This window comes from Mus pahari, chromosome 15 (genome assembly GCF_900095145.1).
Source record: "Mus pahari chromosome 15, PAHARI_EIJ_v1.1, whole genome shotgun sequence".
In the NCBI taxonomy this organism is placed as follows: Eukaryota; Metazoa; Chordata; class Mammalia; order Rodentia; family Muridae; genus Mus; species Mus pahari.
In genome coordinates this window covers 12,918,839-12,944,289 of record NC_034604.1, presented here as the reverse complement: position 1 = coordinate 12,944,289, position 25,451 = coordinate 12,918,839, and the positions used below count along the sequence as shown (strand labels likewise).

The 25,451-nt window shown below is 42.4% G+C and overlaps 1 protein-coding gene across 1 annotated transcript in view; it reads left to right on the top strand.

Annotated features, from left to right (window-relative positions):
* The first annotated feature begins 6,225 nt into the window (after positions 1-6,225).
* The window catches only part of Cdh2 (cadherin 2), a 218,364-nt gene continuing 199,138 nt past the window's right edge, over positions 6,226-25,451 (top strand). Inside the window, exon 1 of the mRNA XM_021214167.2 lies at positions 6,226-7,130. Within this exon, the coding sequence (XP_021069826.1) occupies positions 7,071-7,130 (60 nt within the window). The 5' untranslated portion in view covers positions 6,226-7,070. The remainder of the gene's footprint in view (positions 7,131-25,451) is intronic.

Here is a 25,451-nt window from a genome sequence, read left to right as displayed (position 1 = left end):
AACCTAAAGCTCCCTGATTTGGACTAGACTGGCTGGCCAGCTACTGACCCTTCTGTTAAGATCTGCCTGTTTCTTGTTCCCTGGTGCTGGGGTTACAGGTGTGAGTCACCATGCCTGGTCTCTACCTGGATGCTGGAGACTCAATCTCAGGTCCTCTTGCTTATATAGCAAGCACTTTACCTAGTGAACCATTTCACCAGCTTCTTTTTTTCTACTACAGCTATAATACTACTACTACTAATGATGATGATAATAACAATAACACCACCATCCTTACCCAGGTTGAACTGAAATATAAGGAAGAAGAAACATAATATATGGATTATTACAGTACAATTAATGATGGATTTTCTTACCTATCACTGAATGCTGCTTTTATATTTGGAAAGGCAAATATATTATTTTAAACATTTGTGGATAAGAGAATGATTTAACAAGCACTCCTTGGTTTGTTGATAACCTATCATTAATGTGTGACTTAAATTTAGATGTGAGAGAATTACTCCTCTTAGAGTTAAATCTTCAACCTCAAAGAATACCACAGCCTTATCTAGTCCTTCGCTCTAAAGAACTAAATGGGGTTTCACTGACATTTTCTTAATGCGCTCAGTATTCCCTGAGGGAAGGTAGCATTGTTTCCATTTGGGTAGATAAGAAAATGCATAGAAATTAAATGGAATTCTTAAGATTATTCTTCCATCTACAGCTTTGGGAAGACAGTGCTGGTCTCCAGAGCCCACACCGATACTTTACCCAACTATGTCAATCTTCACAGGAAGAAAGGGTGAGTGCCCAGACACTAAATATGTTTTACTGCCTCCCTCTACACAATAACAGTTGTATTTCAGAACTTTCCTGAAGGCAGACTTTTGCCTTTAAAAGGACACAAGGGCACAAGTTTGGCACAACTAACCCTTACCAAGAGTTCAGAATGATTTCTTTTATTTCCTCCTGTTCTGTCTATCATGAGAAATGGGCCTTCTGGCAGTTAAGTAATCTGAGTGCTTGTGTGACCCCATAAATAAATACCTTGAGGTACAGAGCTAGAGTCTTTGGGGGTGTCTCAGGAATCCTATTTTATTAAATATAATCTATGGATTATGTTTGTAATTTGCCCTTGAGGGTACATAGGCAAGAACTGGTACTAAAAATTAATTAATTAATTAACTAATTAATGGTTCAGAGAAGAAATAGCCTAAGCAAATCAAGTGTCAGTCATGACCCTGTTACCAATTCATGCAATAATTTGAAAATGAATTAATTTTTCAAACCATAAATCAATAAATACATAGAATATGTTGTTTCAAAAGAATATTTTGATATGGCCAAACTGGTGTTCCTGCACATTTACATAGTCACCAAAGTTTAAATTTTCTCTTGGTCTATATTTACTCAGCCTTGCTTCTTATATTACAGATTTTGTTGTTCAATAAAGCTAGAACAAACTAAATAAAGTTACTGTGTGTGGGTAGAGTTATGTAGGGGTGTACATATGGTGGGTGAAGTACTGTAAGGTACCTGTAGAGGTCAGAGGTCAATCTCATCTTTCTACTTTTTGTTTAAGACAAGGTGTTGCTAAAATTCCTTCCCTGGAGGGAGACATAAACAATGTACACCCTTCCTCCTAAGATACCAAAGGCAAAGTTCATTCTGGAGAACCAGTGAGCGTATTAGGCCCAATAACAGTGGGCATGGGGCTATGGTCAAGAGCTTTAAAGCAGCCACGCTGGAAAGTCAACACCCTTGTGTGGATGAGTTCCCCATGGCTGCAGAGATGGACACATGGGTGGTCATGTAAATGGGGTCCTCTGCCCTGTCCTCCTTACCTTAGACATGTGTAGCCCTTCCTAGGGACCACATGCACATAGGAAAGTGCTGTTGAGGGATGTAGCCAGATATCTGTGTGAGGATTCTCTGATTCACTCTGCTCCTTTTTGGGTGGAGGAAAGTTAATAGTAAGTCCAACTGTGGTGTTCTTTTGCAAGTGAGCACAGGTGAACTGAATAACAGGGCAGTTTTGACAAACAGATTAACACCTGGCCAGCACATTCCTGTTTCAGTCTCTTACCTCTCCACAGTTGATATGTTATTTCTGTGCATGCAGGTTTCTAGCAGCTGATACGGGAGCTGATAAGATATTCCTGTACATGCAGGTTTCTAGCAGCTGATGTGGGAGCTGATATGATATTCCTGTGCATGCAGGTTTCTAGCAGCTGATATGGGAGCTGATATGATATTCCTGTGCACGCAGGTTTCTAGCAGCTGATAAGGGATCTAGGGGGTTTCCTTTAGTCCCTATGGTTTTGAGGCATATGCTTTCTTTACCAACTGAGCCATCTCTCCCATCTTAGCTTTCTCTTTAAATCTTAAAAAGAAACACAAACTAGAATAGCAGTGTAGACAAAACTGGGGAAAGGGGAAGAGTATCCCCTGAGATCCCCAAGTAACTGTCCTCAGGACCTCTTTGGAAGTCATCATATTTAATATATGTATGTTAAATGCTGAAGCCCAACTGTGATCTTCTGTCTTCATTTATTTCTGAAGCAATACTGGAATTCTTCTCATGTTAGAAACATGAAATAAAAGAGCCACTGGGCTCTTAGGAAACATACTCAACTTTAGGTGTACTTGAATTAAAATCCTTTCTTTATGTGTGTTATGCTTTTCACTTTCCAGAATGAGATTCCTTTTTGGTCAAGTTCACTATAATCCAGAGGTTGCTTGTAAGTTACTGTGCTCTGCTGAACTGCTCACCAAATTTTCATAACTCACTTGAGCATGTGTACTTCATTATATTTTCCATGTGGATAATTGAGTTTCACTTTCAAATACTAAAAGGGGATAAATAATATACTTTAACAAGAACACTTGATATTTTTAAAAGTCATGGTTCTTCTGTTATCAGAACAGATCACTACTTCTCTGAGCCACTGGTATGTGCTTGGCAGCCAAGTTGTATTGAAGAGATGGATCTACAAATTCAAGAACCACATCAAATAAGGCAAGGTGATTATGCCAGAGAGCTGAGCTGGGAGCAAGGGATGAGATGCAGAGTTCGATTCCAAAGTTCACACACATTTTGAAAAACAGAATAATTGTCTCATATAGGGGGAACTTTCTACAGGGGCTCCCCCAGAAAAAAAAAAGGCAGAACAGAGGTTAAAATTAGTAGTAAGATAATATGGCTGCCATTCTGAACTCCACACTTGTACTAGGCAGGCTCCTGCCTGTGGATGCACCCATCTACAAAATGAGGGGCTGCACAAACCAGGTCTAAGGTTTCGGTGACTCCATGAATGGAATACCACCCAAGAAATGCTAGCTTCAATGCAGACTGAACTTAACTGCAGAGAATGTATAATCTGAGGATTCTTGGTAAGGGAGAAGGGTTAACCTAGTTTTCCATGGAGCCTGGGAGTAGAGGAAAGGATGCTATACAACATTTGGGAAGAACTCTGTTGGGCTGCAATGTGTTCTGCCCTAAAGGCATGTCTCAGAGGATGTAAGGAGGACAGGAAGCTACAGACTAGACTACTACTGTTTGACTTTTGTTTTCAAAGTGAGAACCTTTTACAAAAACATGATGCATCTGTACATTTAGTGTCTCCTGTCTGAGAAAACACAAAGCACGATTTGTTGTGATTGTGCTTTGAATGTGTTTGCAAATGAATCATGCAGATATCTACATCCTCTGAAGACTGGTTGTACGTGTTCAGTCTGTCAACAATGCTAGGCACATATACATTTTTGACATCTTCTTGTACTAAATAAGCTTTAGAATATTAGTTAGAAGTTAAGGGTTACATGGATTTGGTGTACAAACTCAGTCTTCATTTATACAAATTTTGTAATCTTCCTCCATTTCAACAAAACTAAATGCTGCCTGGTTGTTTCTCTGGCTCACTGGCAAGGCCCTTGTATCCTTGGAGTTCAATAAACCAAGGGAGAGAAAGCCAGCCTTTAGACAAGTAATATTCTAAGCCAGGAATAGCGTCTGTGAATGGGTCCATCACTGGCTCATAAGAAGAAATGCACCTGTTGGATGATTATAAGTACAGTATTATGGAAAAAGGGGTGTGTGCATATAACAGTCAATACTAGAATGACTTTATTAGCATCATAAAGATGCATGCAATCTTCAACAACATATTAGACTAGGCTATTCCTTCTTGCAATCAGAAACCAACTAAAACGGTTTAGCTGATCAGGTGATCAAATTAAAGTCAGGCAAGAATCCAATCCAATTCACAACTACTAAAAAGTGACAAGCATGCAAATTAGATTTTAAAGTGCTTACTCGAGTGATTAAAAAAAATGAAATAAAGCAAAACTGTTAGGCCCAGAGAAAGAGACCTACATAGCAGCTACTGAAAAGCAGATTGGGAGTCTTATAAAAGTTTAATTTATGGGAGCTGTGATGTTTAAAGCTTTATTCAAATGATACTAACAAGAACATATTATTCAAGTTAAAGTCTTTTGTGCCTTTAATAAGAATGATAATAAACATTAACCACTGCTACTACAGAGGGAGGGTGCAGGAAGAGCCCATGGCCAGGATGAAGCTTAATCACTAGGTGTGGAGATGGGAGTTACTTCCCTGACTGATGTCTTCTGCTATGAGTAACTCCCTGAAAATAAAATTTATAAACATGCTATTGTGAAGATAACTTTAGTGCTGTCAGCAGTCCTATGGCAATAACATTTAGAAGAAGGGAAAGGAACAAAGTGCCCTGATTACTACATTAGCCCAAGCCCTTCATCACATCTTTGAAATTTAATTAACATAACCTTTCCTAGTTTTTGAGAAGAAAAACCATGAAAAAATTTAGTGCCATAAAACTGATTTGCAATATTATGTTTTAATTAAAATCGAATAAGCCTTCCAATTAATATTAAAAATGTAAAAGCCCAGCTAGCAAACGTTCATTATTAAAAGCTGCATCACTTATGTCAAAGAAATTAGCATTTGATTTTTTTTCAGGTTCATTGTCAAATTCTTAAATGATCAGTGTCTTGAAGCTCGGATTCAAATGTTAATATTTCAGTTGCCCAAAGCTGAGTGTGAAGTGACAAAATATGTTCATTTACTGCAAATAAGTTAATTAACCTCAAACGTGTTGAGATGCTTATATAAGACAGATTGTTTTATTTACCGCTAAAGCAAACAAAACAACCCCCAATACTTCTACAAAGCCAACGTTGCAGGAAGAAAAAAAAAAGCTGTATTATTTATTATTTTGAAAAAAATCAAGAGCTCCCCAAATCTAACATTCTACAAAATGCTTGTCACCCAAACTTGTAAAGTTTTACACTTCCAAGTTCCTGTTTCAAAGGAAGCAAAAATCCTTAATCTGGTGTGAATTTGCAGCAGTCATTTTATCTTTCTGATCTAATTTTCACTATGCCTCTCTGTTTATTTTATTTTTAATTGCTGCGGTGTGCGGCAGGAGGGAGTATCAAAGTCCCTGCAAATGTTTGTCTAGAACTGCCACCATAAACCGGTAAAAATACAAATCCAGAGGTTTCAAATAAAATCGCACGCTCTCTCAAATTCCCATCGGAAGGGTTTGGGGGGCGACAAAGAAAACAAAACAAGAACACAGAAACTTGAGTCATTCCAGTACATCCGCAATGACGGGGGGCTGGAGAGGTGAGAACACCAAAGAGAAGCCTGGCCTGAGCTCCCCTGCCGGCAGGATGCTCAGACAACAATGGCTAGGATGGGCTCTGCTTGTGTCGCTACTTTGCTATGTCTGGCAGTGCCAGGAAAAATAACCTATCTGTAAAGAATGACAAAACAGCATGCTTTAGGCTAACAAGGAGATATCCTTCCTTTCCTCGCCACCGACTCCCCGCGGCGAACCTAACGTAGGGCCGGGGCCGCCAACTAGCAAGTTCCTGCGCAAGTAGTTTTATTTCCCGCAGCCCTCCACCTGCTGGGCGGCGCTCGGCGGAGCCCAGCCGCCCCTCCGGCGACCCCCGTGGGCTGCAGCAGAAGGAAAACCGAGAGCTGGGCAGGGCGGGGGCGGGCGGCTGCCGCGGATCCGGCCCGCTACCTCCGCAGCTCGGTGGCCTCCCATTGGCCGCGACGCGGGCGGGAGGCTCGGGAGGAGGGAGGCGGGAGCGAGGGCGGCGGCGGCGGCGGCGGGAGGGGACCCGGAGGCCCGGGCGGCGCGTGCGGCCAGGCGGGAGAGCGGCTGCAGCTCGCCCGGGTCGCGCCAGTGGAGACCCTTCGCGGTGTGCGCGAGTGGCGAGGAGCAGGCGGCCGGGGACGACGCGCGCGGGCGGCCAGGGGCACGGCCACCGCAGCTCTCTCCCCCCACCACCAGCACACCGCCCCCCCCCCCGCTTCGTGACACCCCTCACGCGGCCGCAGCCGGAGAACAGTCTCCAAGTGGCCAGGAAACGGGGAAGGGAAAGCCGCGGAGGCCTGGCCAGCGGGACCGTCGCCCTTTGTGGGCGCAACGCGCACGGCCGCGAGCGCCCTTCCCCCGAGGCGCTCTACCCCCGGAAGCTTTGTCGCACCGCTCGGCCCCGGCGAGGACGCCCAGGGAAGGGAAAAAGCAGGGGCTCGAAAGCTCGCGTGGGGGGGGGGGTGCTGCTGAGAGCGCCACCCGCCCAGCCGCCACCTCCGTATCCTCCATCCGCCGCATCTCTGGGGCTGCCTCCGCACTCCCGGCCGGAGCCCAACCGCCTGTGCTGCGGCCCGCACACACGCACACGCGTGCACACACACACACACACACACACACACGCACACACACTTCTCCGCGCTCACGCACGCCCGCCCTTCTCCCCGCCCCCTCCCCAGCTCCTTGATCTCCCGTCTGTTTTATTACTCCTGGTGCGAGTCCGGCGGACTCCGAGGCCCGCTATTTGTTACCAGCTCGCTCTCATTGGCGGGGAGCGCAGAGCAGCGGAGAAGGGGGTGGGGAGGGGAGGGGAAGGGAAGGGGTGGCCACTGCCCGGAGCCGTCTCCGCGCTGCTGTTGGTGCCGCTGCCGCTTCTGCTGCCTCTGCCGCCGCCGCCGCCGCCGCCTCCGGCTCCTCGCTCGGCCCCTCTCCGCCTCCATGTGCCGGATAGCGGGAGCGCCGCGGACCCTGCTGCCGCTTCTGGCGGCCTTGCTTCAGGTAAGCGGAGGTCCCGGGTGGGTCGGGCTGCGAGCGGGGTGGGGCGTGCGGCGCCGGGTCCCTTTGTTCCCCGCGCCGCTGCGGGGCCCGGCTGAGCACCCAGGAAGGGAGGTGCCACACCGCGCGGCCGAGAAACTGCACCGGCGTGAAGCTCGGGCCGGACTCCCCGGCCAGCTGCTCTACCGCGCCTTCTTCGGCGAGCCTCGGTCACAGGGTCTCCTTGGCTTCGCCTTTTGGGTCAAGGCGAGCTCGAGGGATGTCCCCCAAGCAGCAGAAGGATGAGGCAGGAGAACTCCTAGGTTTTGTAGTTTTCTGTGCTTCTAGCTCTCTCATATTGTACTTTGATCCGATTTTTTGTTTGTTTGTTTTGTTTTTTTCCTTCAGGGAGGGGTCGCGAGTTTGTACTAGGAATTCTCACTCTAGTGTCTTAGTTACAGGACTTGCCTCCACCCCACCCCGCTCCAGTACCCGCGCGCCTCCTGGTGCGCAGGGGCGCCGGTGTCCTATTGTCTTCATCCCAGCTCAGAGTTGCCTTCTGGCCTTTGGATTCTCTTGCCCTAGCAATATTCTCTGTCGATCCCACTTGGAAAGCGAGTCTGGTCCTCTGCCACAAAGAGCATCGGCCGGCAGGAGCTTCAGCACGCTTGTGGCCCCGGATCTTTGGTACCAGACCTGGCGATTAGTCCCCATTACTTGGCCGTACACACACACACACACACACACACACACACACACACACACACACACACATATATATATATATATATATATATATATATATATATATATATTCCTTTCTCTGTACGGTTGCCTCTTTCCTGCGTGGGTCCTGGGTACGCAGTTGCCTGGAGCCACCCTCACTTTTCCTACTCTCGGGAGAGCGCCAGCGAGCCTTTTCATTGACTGTACTTAGGGGCTTGGCTGCGACTGGAAGCACCTGCTCCACGCAGGTCCCGAGTTCTTTTGCCACTCCGCGACACGGGACCCCAGCCCAACTTTCCCGAGTCTTCCCGACCAAGGATGATCCTACCCTAGTCCCAGGCTTCTGCAGGTCCCATTGGGCACACCACACAGCTTTGAATGCGACCCTTGTCTGGGCGGGGTCTAAGCGGGGGTCCCAAGTCTGTCCCCACGTGCAGTGGGGTCCGGTGGAGGCTGCGAGAGAGGGGTGTGTCCGCCCTTACTGCGTGGCAAGGAAGCCCGCCTCGGAGTCCCGTGCACACCCCCATCAGGAGGAGAGGGTGACCAGCAGGGTGGAAGCCCCGAGTGCGGGCGAGGCTCGGAAGTGCCACCCCGCGGGCAGTGGGAGCGAGAAATGGGCACAGATGGGGCTGTTCACTCCCCTCTCAAGTCAGGGCCTGGGCACCCGGGCCTCGGGACTGGAGAGTGCTGCGGTCACCGAGGCGGGACGGGGCCGGCACGGCGGGTCTCTTTCTCCCGCTCTCTAGAGGGGTGTGGGCCGCGCCCGCGTCGAGCCCTGTCCATGGTGCGCGGTGCTGCAGAGTGTGGCCCTGCCCTGCTTGCCTCGCTGCTCCCAGGGTCGTGCTCTCCCCAACGCCCACTTCTGGGCCTCCCACTCCTAGGCCTCCCGGGTCCTCTAGTTCCCTTCCCCTTTCTTGGATTTCTCCTTTTGTTCTTCTGCTGGTCTTTCTCTCCCCCTTCCCCCACTCGCCAGTTCTCCACCCTCCCCCAAGGCTTTCCTGACTCTGGGATTTCAGAACTATTAGACTAGACATTTTTGGCCTCTGCAGTTTTGGAGAGTGGATGGAATTCTTTCTAACTTGGAGGAGACCTGCCAGTCACTTGCTAACAAAAGTAGCTCCTGTTATAAAACCGCCCTTTATCCTCCCAGCACACATTCCTCATTCCTTCACCTCCTGTCACTTCATTTATTGTCTCTTCTTTTTAAAATGGGCTTTTTGAAAGAGGTTAGACCGCAGGGGAAGAAGGAATAGTTCTGCTTCCAGTGTTTGAAGTTAAGGGGAAGAAAGGACAAACTTAAGAAACCCTGTGTGTATTGTATTTTCTTTCTCCTTATTTTTAACAAAAGAGACGTCATAAATCAAAAGAGCTCACTTTTTCAAAGCAGGGTTTTTATACATCACTGAATGTTTTTTTGCTTCAATACCAGCTTTAGATGATTATTTTGTTAATAACTCTTTAATATAAATATAATTTCTAGTCGAATATTGATCAGTGAAGTTGGGGCATGTGTTGGTCATTAATGCATGGAGACTCTCTTTCTCTTCTCTCCTCTATCTTGTCTGGTGTGAATTTTGGTTGTCCTTTTTTCATTAGGCATTAAAATACTGTCTATAAACATTAGATATTAGCTTAATATTTCCAATACATGTTCTTTCACATTGCCTTTGTGCTGATGCTGACATTGATAAACCATCATAAAACGGGAGGTTATAACTTTACCGGTGGAGTATGCAACAGCCTTACACTCCGCTAGTGCAGTCACACTGAGGGATTTCGAAAGGTCATTAGAGGCAGGCATTCCATTTTTGCCTCATGGGTTTTAGGGTTAAGTGTGCCATGCGGATTGTACAACTGAGATTAGCAGTGACTTTGAGCTAAATGTCTGCTTTGCACTCCAGAACAACAAAGATCTATCTGCAAGGTGAATGTGGCTCCTCTGCAGTCATCTGCTATTAAAAGTCTCTAGTTGCTTTTTTTTTTCTCCCTTTCCAGTGCAGACTAAGCAGCAAGGGTTTTAGAACAGAGAATGGACAGGCTATTAGTGTAAACAGAGAGGAATCTTATCTTTCAGACCAGTTACTTAGCAGTGACTGTTGGGAGGGCTCTATACCTTTGGTTCCTTACGGAATAGTCTGTGTCCCATGCTTCTCCCACCTGGGGTTTATTTAGTTATGCTTCTATCTAGATTTATGTAATTCTGATAAATTTTACATAACAAGATACTCACCTTCCAAGATTGCCTCTTCTCCTTCAGTACAATTGAAGGCATCAGCATTGTCTTTTTACATGAAATGAAACAGAATCTGAACATGAAACTTCAGTGGCTGAGGGGCAAAGCATTATACCACAAAGGTATGATTAGCATCCTTTGTAAAGTATGGAAGTAGCTTTCAAGCCATTACATGGACTTATTGTTGGGGGGGGGGATCAATTTTACTGTTATTACCAACCCAGTAATTAATAGATTAGGAACCTGTTTTGTTTTTCTAGTTCACGATTTAATTGCACAGCCTGTTGTTCTAATTTAAATATACTTGATTGTGTTATGTAGAATCAAGGCCAGTACCTTAATATTAAGGAACAGAAATCTAGAATCTTAGTTTGATCCTGTGTGGTTTCAACCCTGGATGAAGATTTTGAAAGAACCGTGTGCAGGATGAATATTTCCCATCTAGGTACTGATTTTGCAAAAAGTTAATATTCAGCATTTAAAGCACATAAAAAACTAAGCTTTGTTTCAGGAAGTGGGAAGTCTAGGATTCAATGATGACTTTATGTATAAAAAAAGGCTTTCTTCTCAGTGTTTGATTCTTATGTGTCCTGGTAGGCTACGTTCTTGTGAAAGTAAAACTCAGCTTAGTTTGTGTTCATGCTCGACTTTGCTCATTGGGCAGCGCGGTGCCTTTCTTTGCCTTTTCCTGGGGCACATCAGGTTCTAGCAAGAAATGGTCCATTCCACATGTACCGTGTGCGATTTGAAGAAAGACTGTTTCTCTCTCCTAAAATATTTTTGGCCATGGTTTTAAAAAGACACATGACATACATTTAGGCCTTAGTTTCAAGCTCAGATTACACACAGGGAGTGTGATGTTTGCCTGGAGTACCTTTGTGAAACTCTACTCCGACCTTCCACACGTTCAAGAGGAAATGATTTTTCATAGGTTTTTATTTTTTACAAAATCTCCCTGGAACACATTATATTGGTAACAGTATATTATACTAAACTGTCCTTGATATTTTTATTAAAAATTTGCAATCCATAAATCTGTTGTGCCTCATTAAGGTTTGGGGTTATTAATCTCGGAATGTGGAGACTTAAAGCAACATTTAATCTCATTTTAAAGTGCTTCTGCTTTTTCCTCATCCTAAGTGACTCAGATCCCATCCTGCTTGCAATGGGAAGCTCCTCAAGTTAGAAGAGTGATTTTAAGGGAAAATCAGGGCTGTTATTTAAGAAGTGGAGTGTTTATGTATACACTTCACAATTTCACCCAAGTTAACATTATTCAAATTTGTTCTTTTGGCTCAAATACAAAAAGTAATCAAGTTTAAGAACTGCTCAGATTTGGCAGGGGATTTTATCAACCATTTAAAAATATGATAGATTTGGAATTTGGATTTGTTTGAATAAGTATTTTATATCTGCCCCCAGAACATCTAGAACCTAAGTATTTTCCAAGTAAAGTAAAGAACTATGAATTGAAATATAGTTTGCACCAAGTTATCATCTGTAATGTGTTTTCCTACTAGAACAGCCCAGGCTTACTGGGTAAGAGGTATGCATAGATTAATATTCTGATAAGAGTTATATCCTATAATATAAAATTGATGGCTTTAAAGTAAGTGGAAAAGGTGATTTCAGACAATAAATGAGATCTTTTGAAAGATATGGGTTAACAGGGAAATTTAAATTAGACATAAATCCTATTTGATTTCTTTTTTCTTTTTCTTTTTAAAAGTTGAGGAGTTTCAAGTTGGGTGTGGTGGCGCACACCTTTAATCCCAGCACTCAGGAGGCAGAGGCAGGTCGATTTCTGAGTTCGAGACCAGCCTGGTCTAAAAGTGAGATCCAGGACAGCCAGGGCTATACAGAGAAACCCTGTCTCAAAAACAAACAAACAAAAAACAAAAACAACAACAAAAAAACAAAAAAAAACAAAAAAAAACCAAACCAAACCAAAACAAAACAAAACAAAAAAATGTTGAGGAGTTTCAATAGTCTTTTAGGGATGTTTTTTAAACATACATTTGTTTATTATTTATTTATTTGTGTTGATGTTTTGCCTGCATCTGTGTCTGTGTGAGGGTGTCAAATCCCCTGAAATTGGAGCTATAGAAAGTTGTGAGTTTTCATCTGAGTGCTGGGAATTGAACCCTGGTTCCCTGGAAGAACTGCGGGTGCTCTTCATCGCAGAGCCATCTCTTCTGCCCTCCCTGCTCAGTTTATTTCTTGTCAGTTATTCTTTGCTATTCAGGATACTTTCTCATGTGGTCTTTCAAATTCACATATAAAATTCTAAGTCCTTAGACCTTGGGTTGTATATGTGCATACACACACATACACACATATATACTACATGTAGAGGTCTAATATATAGAAGGGTATTTTCTTCTGTGTTAAGCGCAGTTTGATATCAAGTGATAGTGAATAATTGATACTTTGTATAGACACTGATGAAAAGCATCTTAAGAATGATTGTGCTGTGTACCCATGAGCTCCTCTAGTGTAGTGTCAGAGGCAAGAGCTTGTGTGGCGATCAGGAAGCCTGGGGATCTAATCTGCTCCATATAGTCTATTCCCTGTAAGCTCCTGTGATCCCATTTACCTCAATGCTACTATCCTTACTTGTTGGGCTGATTGGTTGCTAAGGACATTTTACCTCAATCCTCCTGTCCTGGGCCTGGCTGGGTTAATTGGTTGCTAAGGACTTTTCCACTCCTGTGATTCTTGGAATTGCTTTAAAAAAATACTTCAACCATGCCTCATTTTTAATTGTTTTGAAATAACTCTAATTTTAAACCTCAAATGTGAAAATATTTAGATACTCAGAGGGGCAGAAGGGATTTTTGAGGATTCACTACTAACAGTGGCTTATCCTACATGATCGCTGAGCAGGCGTTCATGTTTCATACTCTTGCCTTTTAAACTTGAATATCTTATACTGACTATGCTACTTTAAAGATAGAAGTGAAATATTTATGAGAAGGAAATAGACTTAAAGAATGACTAATATGACTAATATTACTTTTATGTCCCCATTTGCTTTGAGAGAAGAGTTTGCATGAAAACCATTTAATTGAGTGGTAGCTTTGGCATTAGAAACATCGCCCGTTGATGAGAAAGCCCTCAAGGTTTTTTTTTTTTTTTTCCAGTTATTTCTGTATGCAAGACATACACACAATGTATATGATGCTTGAAGGTAGCTACTGAAGCACTGTTTATTAGAAATGACTAGATTATAACTTAGTCACTCAATATCCCTCAGTAAGTAATAGTTTACTAATTTGTGGTATAATGTGCAGACAGACTTGAGATTTCCTACTGGGTGGAACAAAACATTTTAGTTTTACATCTTTGGAATTGTTAACGTAGTCCAAAGACCTAGAATAGCTACAGAAGATGCTGTGATAATAACCAGTGGGGTTGCGGTCTTCTGAGGATCAAGTGGATAATAAGATGGCATAGAAGAGAAAATTTAGCAGGGTATGAGTAAATAGAAGTTGACCTAAACTTGTGGTAAAGAACTCAAGCAGCATGTAACAGCACACAGTGGCTCCAAAGGATGACTGTGGGGATGACTGAGAACTTGTACAGGCTAGTTTTTCTCAGATTGTCACAAATGAGTCTCCTGAGAACACAGTCATGCAACTGCCTCCATGTGACTGGCCTACGATCACCTGTGTGAGGGGATTACTTGATTGATGATTGATGAGGGAGAGAGAACCCAGTTCACTGTGTACAGTGCTAACCCCGAGCCCGTGGTCCTGGACTGTTATTACAAAGAGAACTGAGCAAGCCAAGAGGAGCAAGCCAATCAGCAGCATTCTCCATGGTCTCCGCTTCAGTTCCTGCTTCCAGGTTCCTGCCTTGAGCTCCTGCCCTGACTTCCCTTATGGGATAGGAGGATAAGCCAAATAAGCCCTTTCCCTCCCAGACTGGCTTTGTTCAGTACTTTATCAGAGCAACAGGGAGAAACTGATACAAGTCTAAACTGCCACAAAACATCCTTGTTGACCTCATGGTAGGACCGTATTGTGCCGAGTTACTTGTGCCTGGGAGGTTATGCTAGCAGGAACCATTGGGATATTTCTTACATTCTCCTGACTGCTTGAATATTAAGCATTCATCTTTCTGTTGGAGAAGGTGGATGCTAAAGTGAGGTGGGAATATGAAGGCATCGGATTCCCTACAAATGGAATTACTGATAATTGTGAGCCACCCTGTGGGTGCTGGCTATCAAACCAAGGTCCTCTGGAAGAGCACTCTATCCAGCTCCCTGTGTCCCCCCCTCCTCAACAGAATATGCCTATGTGTGCTTGAAAAGCAGAAAGGAAGAACAGGAGGTTGGAGGGATAGATAGAAAAGAAAGAGAGACCACTTGTTAATGTACTTACCTGCTCCTGTGTACTGAAACTCATTTTAACACTGTGCTGTGTGAAGCTTTAAAATGATTATTAGACTGTTTAAACCACACATCCCACATGTTCCCCATCCCTCTCATTCTCCTCTTCTCTCTTCACAAGTTATGTAGTGTTTTGAAGAATTAAGAAATCATTTCTAAAAGAAAGTAAGTTGAAAGATTTATGCTTTGAAATATTTATAATTACAGAAATTTTGGAACAAGGATTGTCGACCAATGACTTCATCATTAAACTAAATTTTGATGTTTTTCCAGCCTCCTTCTGTTGCCCCGAGTTTTATACATGTTTCCTTTTTTGATTGCGATGGGAGTTGTTACAGTTGCCTTTTACTTTTCTCCCACATTTACAGCTTCCAGGGGTTTCATAGTGTGCTTGAGACTTTACAAAGGACAGTAAGTTGCTCTAATTTGCCAGAGGTGCTCACAGACCATAGGAAATCAGTGACACTTACATATTTGTAGTCAATTCAAGAAGTCTTTTTACAAAAATTCACATAATACCAAATAATGTATTTAAAATTGTTAAAATTTAGAAATTTTTATTTCAGAGGCCTGGGACAACTTTGTGAAATATTTATGTAGCCCTGCAGGATAGGTGATATTATTCTCCCTTTAGAGGTAAACTCAGGTAAGAATGAATATTTTTCAGAACCTGAATTAAAACTATGTCTATTACGAAATTCTTGGGTAAATGGATGTATCTGGAGGATATCATCCTTAGTGAGGTAACCCAATCACAAAAGAAGTCACTAGATATGCACTCACTGATAAGCGGATATTAGACCAGAGACTTAGAATACTGAAGATACATTATGAAAAACAGAAGAAAACCAAGAAGGATGACCATCATGTGGATACTTCATTCCTCTTTAGAATAAGGAACAAAATACTCATGAAAGGATATAGGTACAGAGACAAAATTTAGAGCTAAGATGAAAGGATGGACTATCCACAGACTAACCCATTCGGGAATCCAGCCCATCATCAGCCACCAAACCCAGATACTAATGCTCATGCCAGCAAGATTCTGCTGAAGGGACCCTGATATAGCAGCCTCTTGTGAGGCTATGCCAGTGCCTGGCAAACACCGAAGTGGATGCTCACAGCCAGCTATTGGATGGAACACAGGGTCCCCAATGGAGGAGCTAGAGAAAGTACCCAAGGAACTGAAGGGGGCTGCAACCCTGTAGGTGCAACAACAGTATGAACTAACCAGTACCCCCTGAGCTTGTGTCTCTAGCTGCATATGTAGCAGAAGATGGCCTAATCGGCCATCACTGGGAACAGAGGCCCCTTGGTCTTGCACAGTTTATGTGACCCAGCACAAGGGAAGGCCTGGGCCAAGTAGTGGGAGTGGGTGGGTAGGGGAGCAGGGACGGGGGGGGGGGGTATAGGGAACTTTCGGGATAGCATTTGAAATGTAAATAAAGAAAATAATAATAATAAAAAAATATTTGGGGAAAAATACATTTATTGTAGAAAAAAAAGTATGTCTATTGAAGAAGACTGAACTTGATTCAGGATGGACCTCTTTTTATATAATACTGAGAATGAATATCACATTAGAGCATTTCAGTTCTAATGTATGCGATTGGTTTTTTTCCCATACATGCATGAGTGCGTTATTGCGTGTATGTAGTGTGTGTGTGTGTGTGTGTATGTGTGTGTGTGTGTATATATATATATATATATATATATATAATGTAAAATGCAGGGACTACATGGGAACAACCACTTGTACACATGCGGATATGCATGGAGCCTGGAGGATCATATCAACTGTTTTCTTCAGGGATTCTCCACTGTATTATTAATTTTTTGAAATAGGGATTGCCAATAATTCTAGAGCTTGCTGATTGAGCTAGTCTGCCTGGCCTCCAAGCCCAAGGCCACCGTGACTCCCTCTACAGCCCTAGGATTGTATGGGAACAGCACATGGTCTTTTTGGGATTCTGGGGAAATCCACACAGCTCTTCATATTTGAATGGCAAGCACTTTATTGACTGAGTCATCTTCCCATATTATACTCCCTAGTTAATCTTAGCCTTAAATATTTTGCTCTTCTTTGGCATTTGAAGCCAAAATGTGATGCTTAATTAGGATTTTCATTCTTTTTATATATCGTTTTCTGTAGTAAGAGGAAATCTTAGCCAAGTGTCTTTTCAGTTATAAAAAGTTTTTCAGATTGTTGCTATTCAACAAATAAGATGTTAACAAATACATAAAACATGTTTTTGAGCCAACCTTGTAACTTAACATAATTTTGCAAAGCCCAGAGAGAGACATTTTTTGGAACTGTCCATCCCCCACAGTTTTTCACTGTGACCTTAAATCCAAGATATACCATCACCTAAATTTTGAGAATGTTGTCATTCTAATGGATCACTTTCCATGTATATTTTTAATTACTTTTGTCTCTCATAAATGAAGTTGTTTGGAAACTTTACACACACACACACACACACACACACACGCACGCGCACGCACACACGCACATGCACACACACACACTCACACACACGCGCACACACACATGCACGCACACGCACGCACGCGCGCGCACACACACACACGTACACACAGACACTTATATACATGCACACTCTCCTAAATCTGTGGTCCTTCCCCCTTTCTAACGCTGAGACCCTTTACTACTTCCTCATGTTGTGGTGACCCCAACTATAAAATCGTTTGTTGCTATGTCATAACTATTAGTTTGCTACTGTTATGAACCATAATATAGATAGCTGATAGGCAAGATATCGGATATGTGACCCTGTGGGGGTTTTGATCCAAGCTTGAGAAATACTGTGTAAGTCCTCCTAGATGGTGTGCTGGTTAGAGGATCCTGGATGGACACACAGTACCCTAGTAGCAGCAGTTGTACTAGTGTTACGATTGTAGCAGCCCCTCCAGTTCTAACAGTCCCCCAGTGGCAGCTAGCTGTCTGCTAGATGCGAAGCAGCATAGATACGTTTTACTTTTCCTTGTACCTTTTTAGAGCATGTGGTTCTGCTCCCTTTTATGTCTATTATCTTGGACTCAGTCATGACCCAAGCCATCCATGTATTTTTATTATTTACATTTATAGCTGCCACAGAAGTACAAAAGACTCACAGAAATAGCTATAGAAATAGGTTAAGGATGGTAAAAATGGATCACGGATAGCAGATTGCAGCGAAGGAGGATTTAACCTTTGTGGTGTCCATCCACTGAACACCTTTTGTGGATCTACCATTTGGATCGCTGTGTCTGTTGTCCTGGCCATCAGGCACGGTCGGCTCGCTGTGGTGGAATACTGTGACTTAGCTCCTCTACTTTCTTCTTCTTAAAAGGAACAGAACCAAAGAACCACCCTTCTGAGCACAGCGTTTCCTGCAAAAGCAGATCCTAATCTCTTTAGTGATGGTTCTTAGTATCTTCTCCAAGCTTACCAGTGACCCACTTTCAACAAGGCCCTCTGCCTAGTTTTCATGTTCATTTTTACTTTGAAAAAAGCTTACGCAGAGTGCTTTGTTGTGCCCTACACTGTTCCATTTCAGCTGTCCAGAGTGTGCCTGGGTGGACTTTACCCTCTGGTGTTTACCTAACTGTGTTTAAAGAGTTGAGTGGACGATGAGAACTGCACCACCCCCAGCCCTCACCACTTCCCACCTGCCCTCCCCACTAGTCTAGCTATTCCCTGAGACCGCATGGTCCATAGGTGAGGTCCATGGTCCATAGGTCCATAAACTACACAATTATGTCTCTTCTGTATGTTTGGTTTCGTTCAGGAGGGAAACTAATTTAATTTTCCTCTAACAGGTGCTTACTTGAATTTGAATGTGTTAGTGTGACAGTGTGCAGACGTGCCTGTTTATGGTGCCCAAAGGGCAACCTTGGCTGCCATTACTCAGGCATTGTGTATCTTGTTTTTTGAGACAGGGTCTCTCATTGGCCTTCAACTGATGAAGTGTTCATAAGCTGGCCACGGAATCCCAGGGACCTGTCTGTCCTCTCATCCCCACCCCCACACTCCCATCCCCTGCATTTCATACACCTAGCTTCTGTAAGTAAGTTCTGGATGTCAGATGTATCAGATGTAGGACCCTATACTTACTCAGCAAACACCTTACTCAGTGAACTATCTTCCCAGCCCTGTAATTTATTTTATTGCATTAAAAAGATTGTACTCAGCTGGCCATTAGTGGTATATTCCTTTAATCCTAGGGCTTGGGAGGCAGAAGGCAGGCAGATCTCAGAGTTCCACAATAGTCAGGGATACACAGAGAAGTCTGTCTTGAAAAACAAAAATAAACAACAAACCACCCCCCTCCCCCCGTAAAGTGCTCTTTTACCCATAAAAGTGATTATTCACACACAGTACTTAGGCTTTACTGTCTTCTCTGGTAGGTAAATGAGAACTTTGCAGAACGATTGGAGTAAGTATTGGTTTGATTTACAGTTAATCTCCACGTAGATGAAGCTATGATTGAGTTTATAAAAGTTTTGTTTAGAAGCCTTCTTGGTGGATCTGTATTTTTAATGGGGGGCAGTGGCATATTTAAATGTAAGTACAATGGATCACTCAACAGATTGCTTATAAAATTTTAGGTGGAAAATAATGGCATTTTGGAAAATGGTGAGTTTGCCATTAGTGATTTATTTGCATCGATAATGAATATTTTCAAGAGTTCAAGTCCTTATCTTCCTAAACCTTGGTACTTCATAATTAAAATATATACACATATAAATATGTATATTTTTGGCCATTGTGTCAAGATATGCAGTGACAAGTCTGTCAATATCACAATATCATACTACACCAGAGCTTGTATTCAAGTACAATGTAAAGTAATGTGGCTTGTGCTATTTTTCCAAGATTTACATATCCATTCACATATACATATATATCATTCATAAAGCATACATATGCATGATAATATATTTCTCTTCATTTGTTTGAACCCTCTGGATAGAAATGCTTCCTTTATTAAATATAACCTTACACTGAGTTAGTAGCCTTGAGTGGTGTTGTGGTTTAATGGTTAAGAATGATCACTCTACACAAGCAGTTTATCTGTGGCTTCATCGTCCAAGGGAGAGGCACCTTGTTTCACCCCCAGGACCTCTGTCCTTAGCCCTTAAAGGAGGGTGGGACCTGACGAACCCTTCACACTTCCTTGAAGAAATGTTGAAAAGGCAAGTCGTGTGTGGGTAACCATAGTGACAGACAGTAAGTGAGCACAGAGGCATGCTCACATCCAGAAGACACTTTCTTAGCATTCTTCCTTAATCTGGGGCTTTCATAGTCTTCCCTCAGCCTTGCCCCTTTTGTACTGTCCACTACGCCTTGGTGAGGAGAGGGATGTGGCCCAGATGTCACCTTTAGGGCCTAGCACTCCGAGTCAATTGTTTTGTGCAGTTTGACTAGGTTTGAGGCTGGCATTATCCATGCCAAAAGAAAATTTTCTGAGGAAGGCTAAAGACTGAGCTGGTCTGTGGGTAAAGATAAGTATTTAAGGAATTTTGACATCATGTCCATTTAGCAAAACAAAATTAAGTAGGTTCTGTCGGAGGGAGGTCTTTCTAGCCCAGGGTTACTGGCCAGGTTTACAGAACTAGGCACAAGTTCTCTTTTACGAATCAAGCCTTCCATCCAGCCGGAAAGCTGTTGGTTTCTCCCACTGCTACAGTGCGAGTGGTCTTCACAGCATGTCAAGATGGTCATCATTTTTAGCTGGAAGGTTTCACAGTTGGATAAGGCTACCAATGATGTTTCGTCTTCCTCCAGCAGCCTGCGCAGTGCCTTGCAGTACAATGAAAGCTGGCCAGCAAAGAGAGAGCTTTGGGTCATTTCTAGCTCGATTTCTCCATCTGTAATCACAATATCCTCTGTGTCTTCACACAGATTAAACTTAACCACAAATTCAAGTTAATAGCAAAGACCAGTTACAATGGACTGCATTGTTTGGGAACCTCTGAGATTTCCCTGACCAGCAGCTCTTAGAGATACATCCATGTCTGATACCAGGGTTGCTATTTAATAACCTGTATCTTCTATAAGTACCCCACAGAGGGTGCTTATAGCCAAGCTCTTTTTTGTTTTTGAATTTTCATATAAGGGCATAGATCTTCATGCAGCTTTTCATACTGTTGGGGCCCCTTCACTCCTTTTTCTGCCCTTTTTTCCCATTCCTTTTCTAGCTATACTCTCCCCTCCCCACTGTTATTCTCCTTTCTGCCTTCACGCCTGCAGTCTACTGTCCTGCCTCCCATAAATCCCTTCTTCCTTCTCCTTGGCCCCTTTATAGTTTTCTGGCATCTATAGATACTCCAGGGTTAACACACAAGTTTAAAGACTTGAATCTATATCTTACATTTGAAAGAAGACAAACAACCTTAATTAAACTAACACACACACACACACACACACACACACACACACACACACACACACACGTACTGGGAGGGGGAGAACATGAAAGTAAGAAGGAGACCTTTGAAAAGAAGAAAAGTTACAGTAGGAAAACAAGGGTGATACAAAGTAATGGAGGGTGAAAGGAATAAAATAGATTATATACATGTATAAAACTGACAAAGAATAGCCAGCAATAAGGAAAGAAAATATTTGTCTGTGTGAAGTTGCTGGGCAGTCTATGTTGGTGCCCTGGCTCTGATACCTAGTCAAGAGTGGGAATGCGGTTTTTCGCTATGTCCGTGTGTAAAGTTGGGGTAATGAATTCTATTTATCATGAGGTTGCTATGAAGAGCATATTGTGTATAAAGAATGTGCCCTCATGTAGTGAGTGCAATTTTAGATCCTTGGCTGAAGATTCTGTGACCTAGTCGCAAAATTATAACATTTTATATAATTATGTTATATAATTAAAGCAACATCATTATGTTATGCAAACAAAATTAGTCAAGAGGAAATGTAACGATTTGAGTAGGCTTGAACATTTAATCTGTGCATGGCTTTGTTCAGTGCTCAGTATTGTAGCTGGTTTGTGACAGTATATGGGTAGCCCCCACACCAGCACTCCTAAGACCACACTTGGAAACCAAAGTTGAAAGCTATATCTCTTCGTCATCTTTCCATTCTAGCATGTAGCCTGATAAGACATCCACCATCATTATAGTTAAAGGAGGAATGAGTATAGAGTATGATTCTCTCAGGGTCCACTTGGACGCCACACGTGATCAGACAGGCCATTCTGTGGTCTTTGACAGTTTCTTCCTTCTCTCATTTACTGTTTTAATGTCCTGTAACGGATACATGCACATAGCTGAAGATGCAGGTTTGTATTGAGACCTACTCAGCCCCTGAATACCTTTAACATGAGAACCCAGCAGGGGGGACTGGGGAATGTCTGTGATGGTGTTGCTTGATGGTAGCACTGTTCCTGCAAAGAGAAGGCTCCGTTGTTCTCATTATCTGGCCATCATTTATTGACAAATAGCATACCTTGCTTTAAATTTAAGTGTTATCATGTCATACTTGTACCTTATTATTTTTCAATAATTCGTACTCTAAAGCAAATGTATTAAAATACTATATTAATTCATTGAATTCTCAAAGACATACACCTACTCTATATTACAACACCAGTACACTATGGTGCCCGTGCTTCTTTTACTATGTGAAGGGGCTTGAATCCTATGCAAGCAGCCCAATGTTGTGTTTTGAATTCCTGATTTGATACATATGGAACTCAAGAAAAGAATTAAAGGTTATTGACACCTAATTTTTAATTCATTTGAAGATCATCTTTTCTAAAAGTGTCTTTTTTTCTAGAAGGTATGGTGTGGTGAAGGAGAGCATATATAAGTACTACATATATACTTATATCTTATTTATTTGTGGGGGTGTGGGGTGCCATCTTACAGGACATTCATGTGAGAAGTCAGAGAACCACTTGGGAGAAAAGGTTCTCTTTCATCAGGTGGGTTCAGGTGATCCAACAGAAGAACTTAAACTTGGTAGCAAGTGTCTTTTTCTGCTGAGCTATTTTGCCAGCCTTACTTTTAAAAATAAAGTATATAAATATGTCAGTATAACTACTAGGCAGGCTTAGGAAGAATAGCTTCATTATTCTTCAGAATTCTGGGCCCATCCCTTCCTTTCTCCCTAATATAAAACTTACCTCTATGTTTCTAATATTTATTTCTTGCTTTCCATTATAACTATATCTTCTCTAATTCATTCCTTAAATGTGGAGTGTGTGCATGTGTATATATATATATATATATATATATATATATATATATATATATATATATATATATATATATATATATATATATATATATGGGGGTGGGTATGTGTGTGTGGGTGTGTGTGGGTGTGTACTATGCGCATGTCTATGTGCTGTACTTTCATTCGTCATTTAGTTTTCTGCTTATTATGTTAGCAAAATTCATTCCTTTGAGTTTTGTAGCTATAATTTGTTCATTTGCACTAATGTAGATCATTGCATGCTATGAATATGGTACAGTTTACTTATTTGGTTTGTGGTTGATGGGCCAGAGTGTGACGCTTCTGGTTTTTTGTTTTTTTTTAACCTCTGCTAACACTTTTCCATGTGACCTGGGTATGAATGCCAAAGATACCCCAGAACTGTGTTTTCAAATTTTAGCTTACATAAGAATCACTGGAAAGCTTGCTAAAAACAAACCCCATTGCAAGCTTCTGATTCGGTAAGTCCTCAGCAGACCCTGAGAATTTGTATGCCTAGGAATTTTTCCAGCTAATGCAAGAATTTCCGGACGTGTCCACCAAGCAATATATACACATTTCCACCATTTTTAAAAAAAAGTTTAGCTTTAACATCTAGAAAAATGATAGTTTAGGCATTAGTAACTCCTTTTGATGTAAATTTGAGTTTGAGAGTGTTTGCAATGAAGGATGAAGTTCAAAATCTCCCTGTCATTTGGCCTTGTTGCTCAGTACCTAGGCCTCATAGGAAAATGTGCTTGGGTCTCTTTTAAAATGGAATCACTGGTTAAATATAATATTTGCAGAGTACTTACTTTGTGTCGGGTGAAGGCCTTTCCCTGCATTGTTTCATGAAGTCCTTGCATCAATTTCCTGACACCAGTAAGTATTATTATCCATATCTATCTTACAAGCCTCAAACAGAGCCTGGCTTAACTGATGCTCCTGAAGTCTCAGGAGCTTGAATGGGGTTGTGGCTCCTAGGTAACCACTTAAGGAGTTCACAGGACAAAAGGCAACACTCAGTGGGATCAAGGTAAGTCTCTTGTGGACTTTGGAGACTTACCTCCTGGAGGGGGATTTGAACTTTCGAATGAGGACTTAAGGGATTTCATTTTCAAGGAGCACATTTTTTGTTTTGTTTTGTTTTCTTTTCTTTTCTTTTCTTTTAAATGGAAAGACCTAAAAGACTGAGACAGACATGGGATAGGTGACTTTTGAAGAAGATATTTGTCACTAGTCAAGTCGCTCTTGATGATTTCTTTAAATGTTAGTTTTGGATGAGGGAGCTGGTTGTTATTTTCTGTAAATTGTCATTTTGTTGTTGTTGTTGTTGTTGTTGTTGTGTTTTGTTTTGATATACTAGCTTGCGTTCCCAGTAGCCTAGGGAGAAGGGATGCTTTCTGTTCCTAGTAGTTGATTCCCCCAAGAAATTACGTAGTCCTGACTGTCTGGTCTCAGCTCTTCAGCCTCACACCACCATGTAACTGACCATGCGACTGACCTGGATGGTGGAATGGTGATTTCATTTGGTCTGATTCAACCCACTCCTATCTGACAGTGCTGGAATTGAACTCTGCTCTCTCTACACCACATTATAATTTTAGCCAAAACACTGACCTGGAGGTTGTTTACCCTTGATCTTTGAGCATTTGGCAAGATTGCAAGTGTGTATGAAGGTGATTCTGTTGTCCGTGAGAGGACCTAAAAAAAAAAAAAAAAAAACTTTTCATCAATCTAAAGCTAAATAAGACAAAGGAATCATCAGTTGAAGAAACAAGTTACAGTTTTTATTACTGATAAAAATTAGGTTGGGGAAAGTGGCTTAAATGTTTCAAATTAGCTATTTATCTGCTTCCATCTTTGACAAGATGACCTGCATACTAGGTGATTTAGCCCTATAAGTTCAGCAGGATAATGGTATTGGCTCTGACTTCTCCTCACAGAATAGAGCTGACTAATAGCTGGAATTTGTGTGCCCAGTTAATCAATCCAAACTTGTCAGAGAAGTACAGAGAGCGCACAATGTTATTGGTGGGCAAACTCCACTCCATGAAAGTAGGAAGTACAGATTCTATGCAAATGGTCTCAGATTATGTATTAGCCATTGAGCACAAGTTCTTAACCATCTTGTATGTGTTCAGCCAGAAATACGGTGAAGCCCCGGGGGAAATAGGCATCAGTCAGTAGGCTCTTTCCTCCAGCTCCATTATGTCTCCGCAGGTCTATAGTTTCACATCTTAGAGTCCCAAGTGGGGTATGTGAGATGATTAATGCAATCATCTTAGCAGGCTACAGAAAGCAGACGAAGCCCTGATCTTGGAAGACTTACACCAGCCAGAACTGTTCCCTAGAGCCAGTCTTTGTATTTCAAAGGCCATAACAGTAAATTCGTGATGTGTGGGGATGCCTGTGAGTGGGCTGAGAAGAAGGTTCAGTTTTGGTTTTTCTTTATGGATGTGAGGCTCTCTGAACTTCTGATCTGTACTCTACATCCCTTGAACTAAAGAGTTCATAGGTGGAAATACAGACTCTATGCCATAGAACATACTAGATAAGAAAGAAAGACCAGTGTAAAGTGGGCCACTGGATAATTCAGAAACTTAGGTAAAGGTGCTTACATATCAAATGTCAATGTTCTGAAGAAAAACCCAGTATGAGTGGATGACCCCCTCCCCTTCCTCCTGGGGTGACACAGTTGCTGAACTTAACCTACCAAAGGACACCTGTCCCAATGGAGTTTCACTTCGTAGCTAGTACCGCCAAGGAGTTTCACTT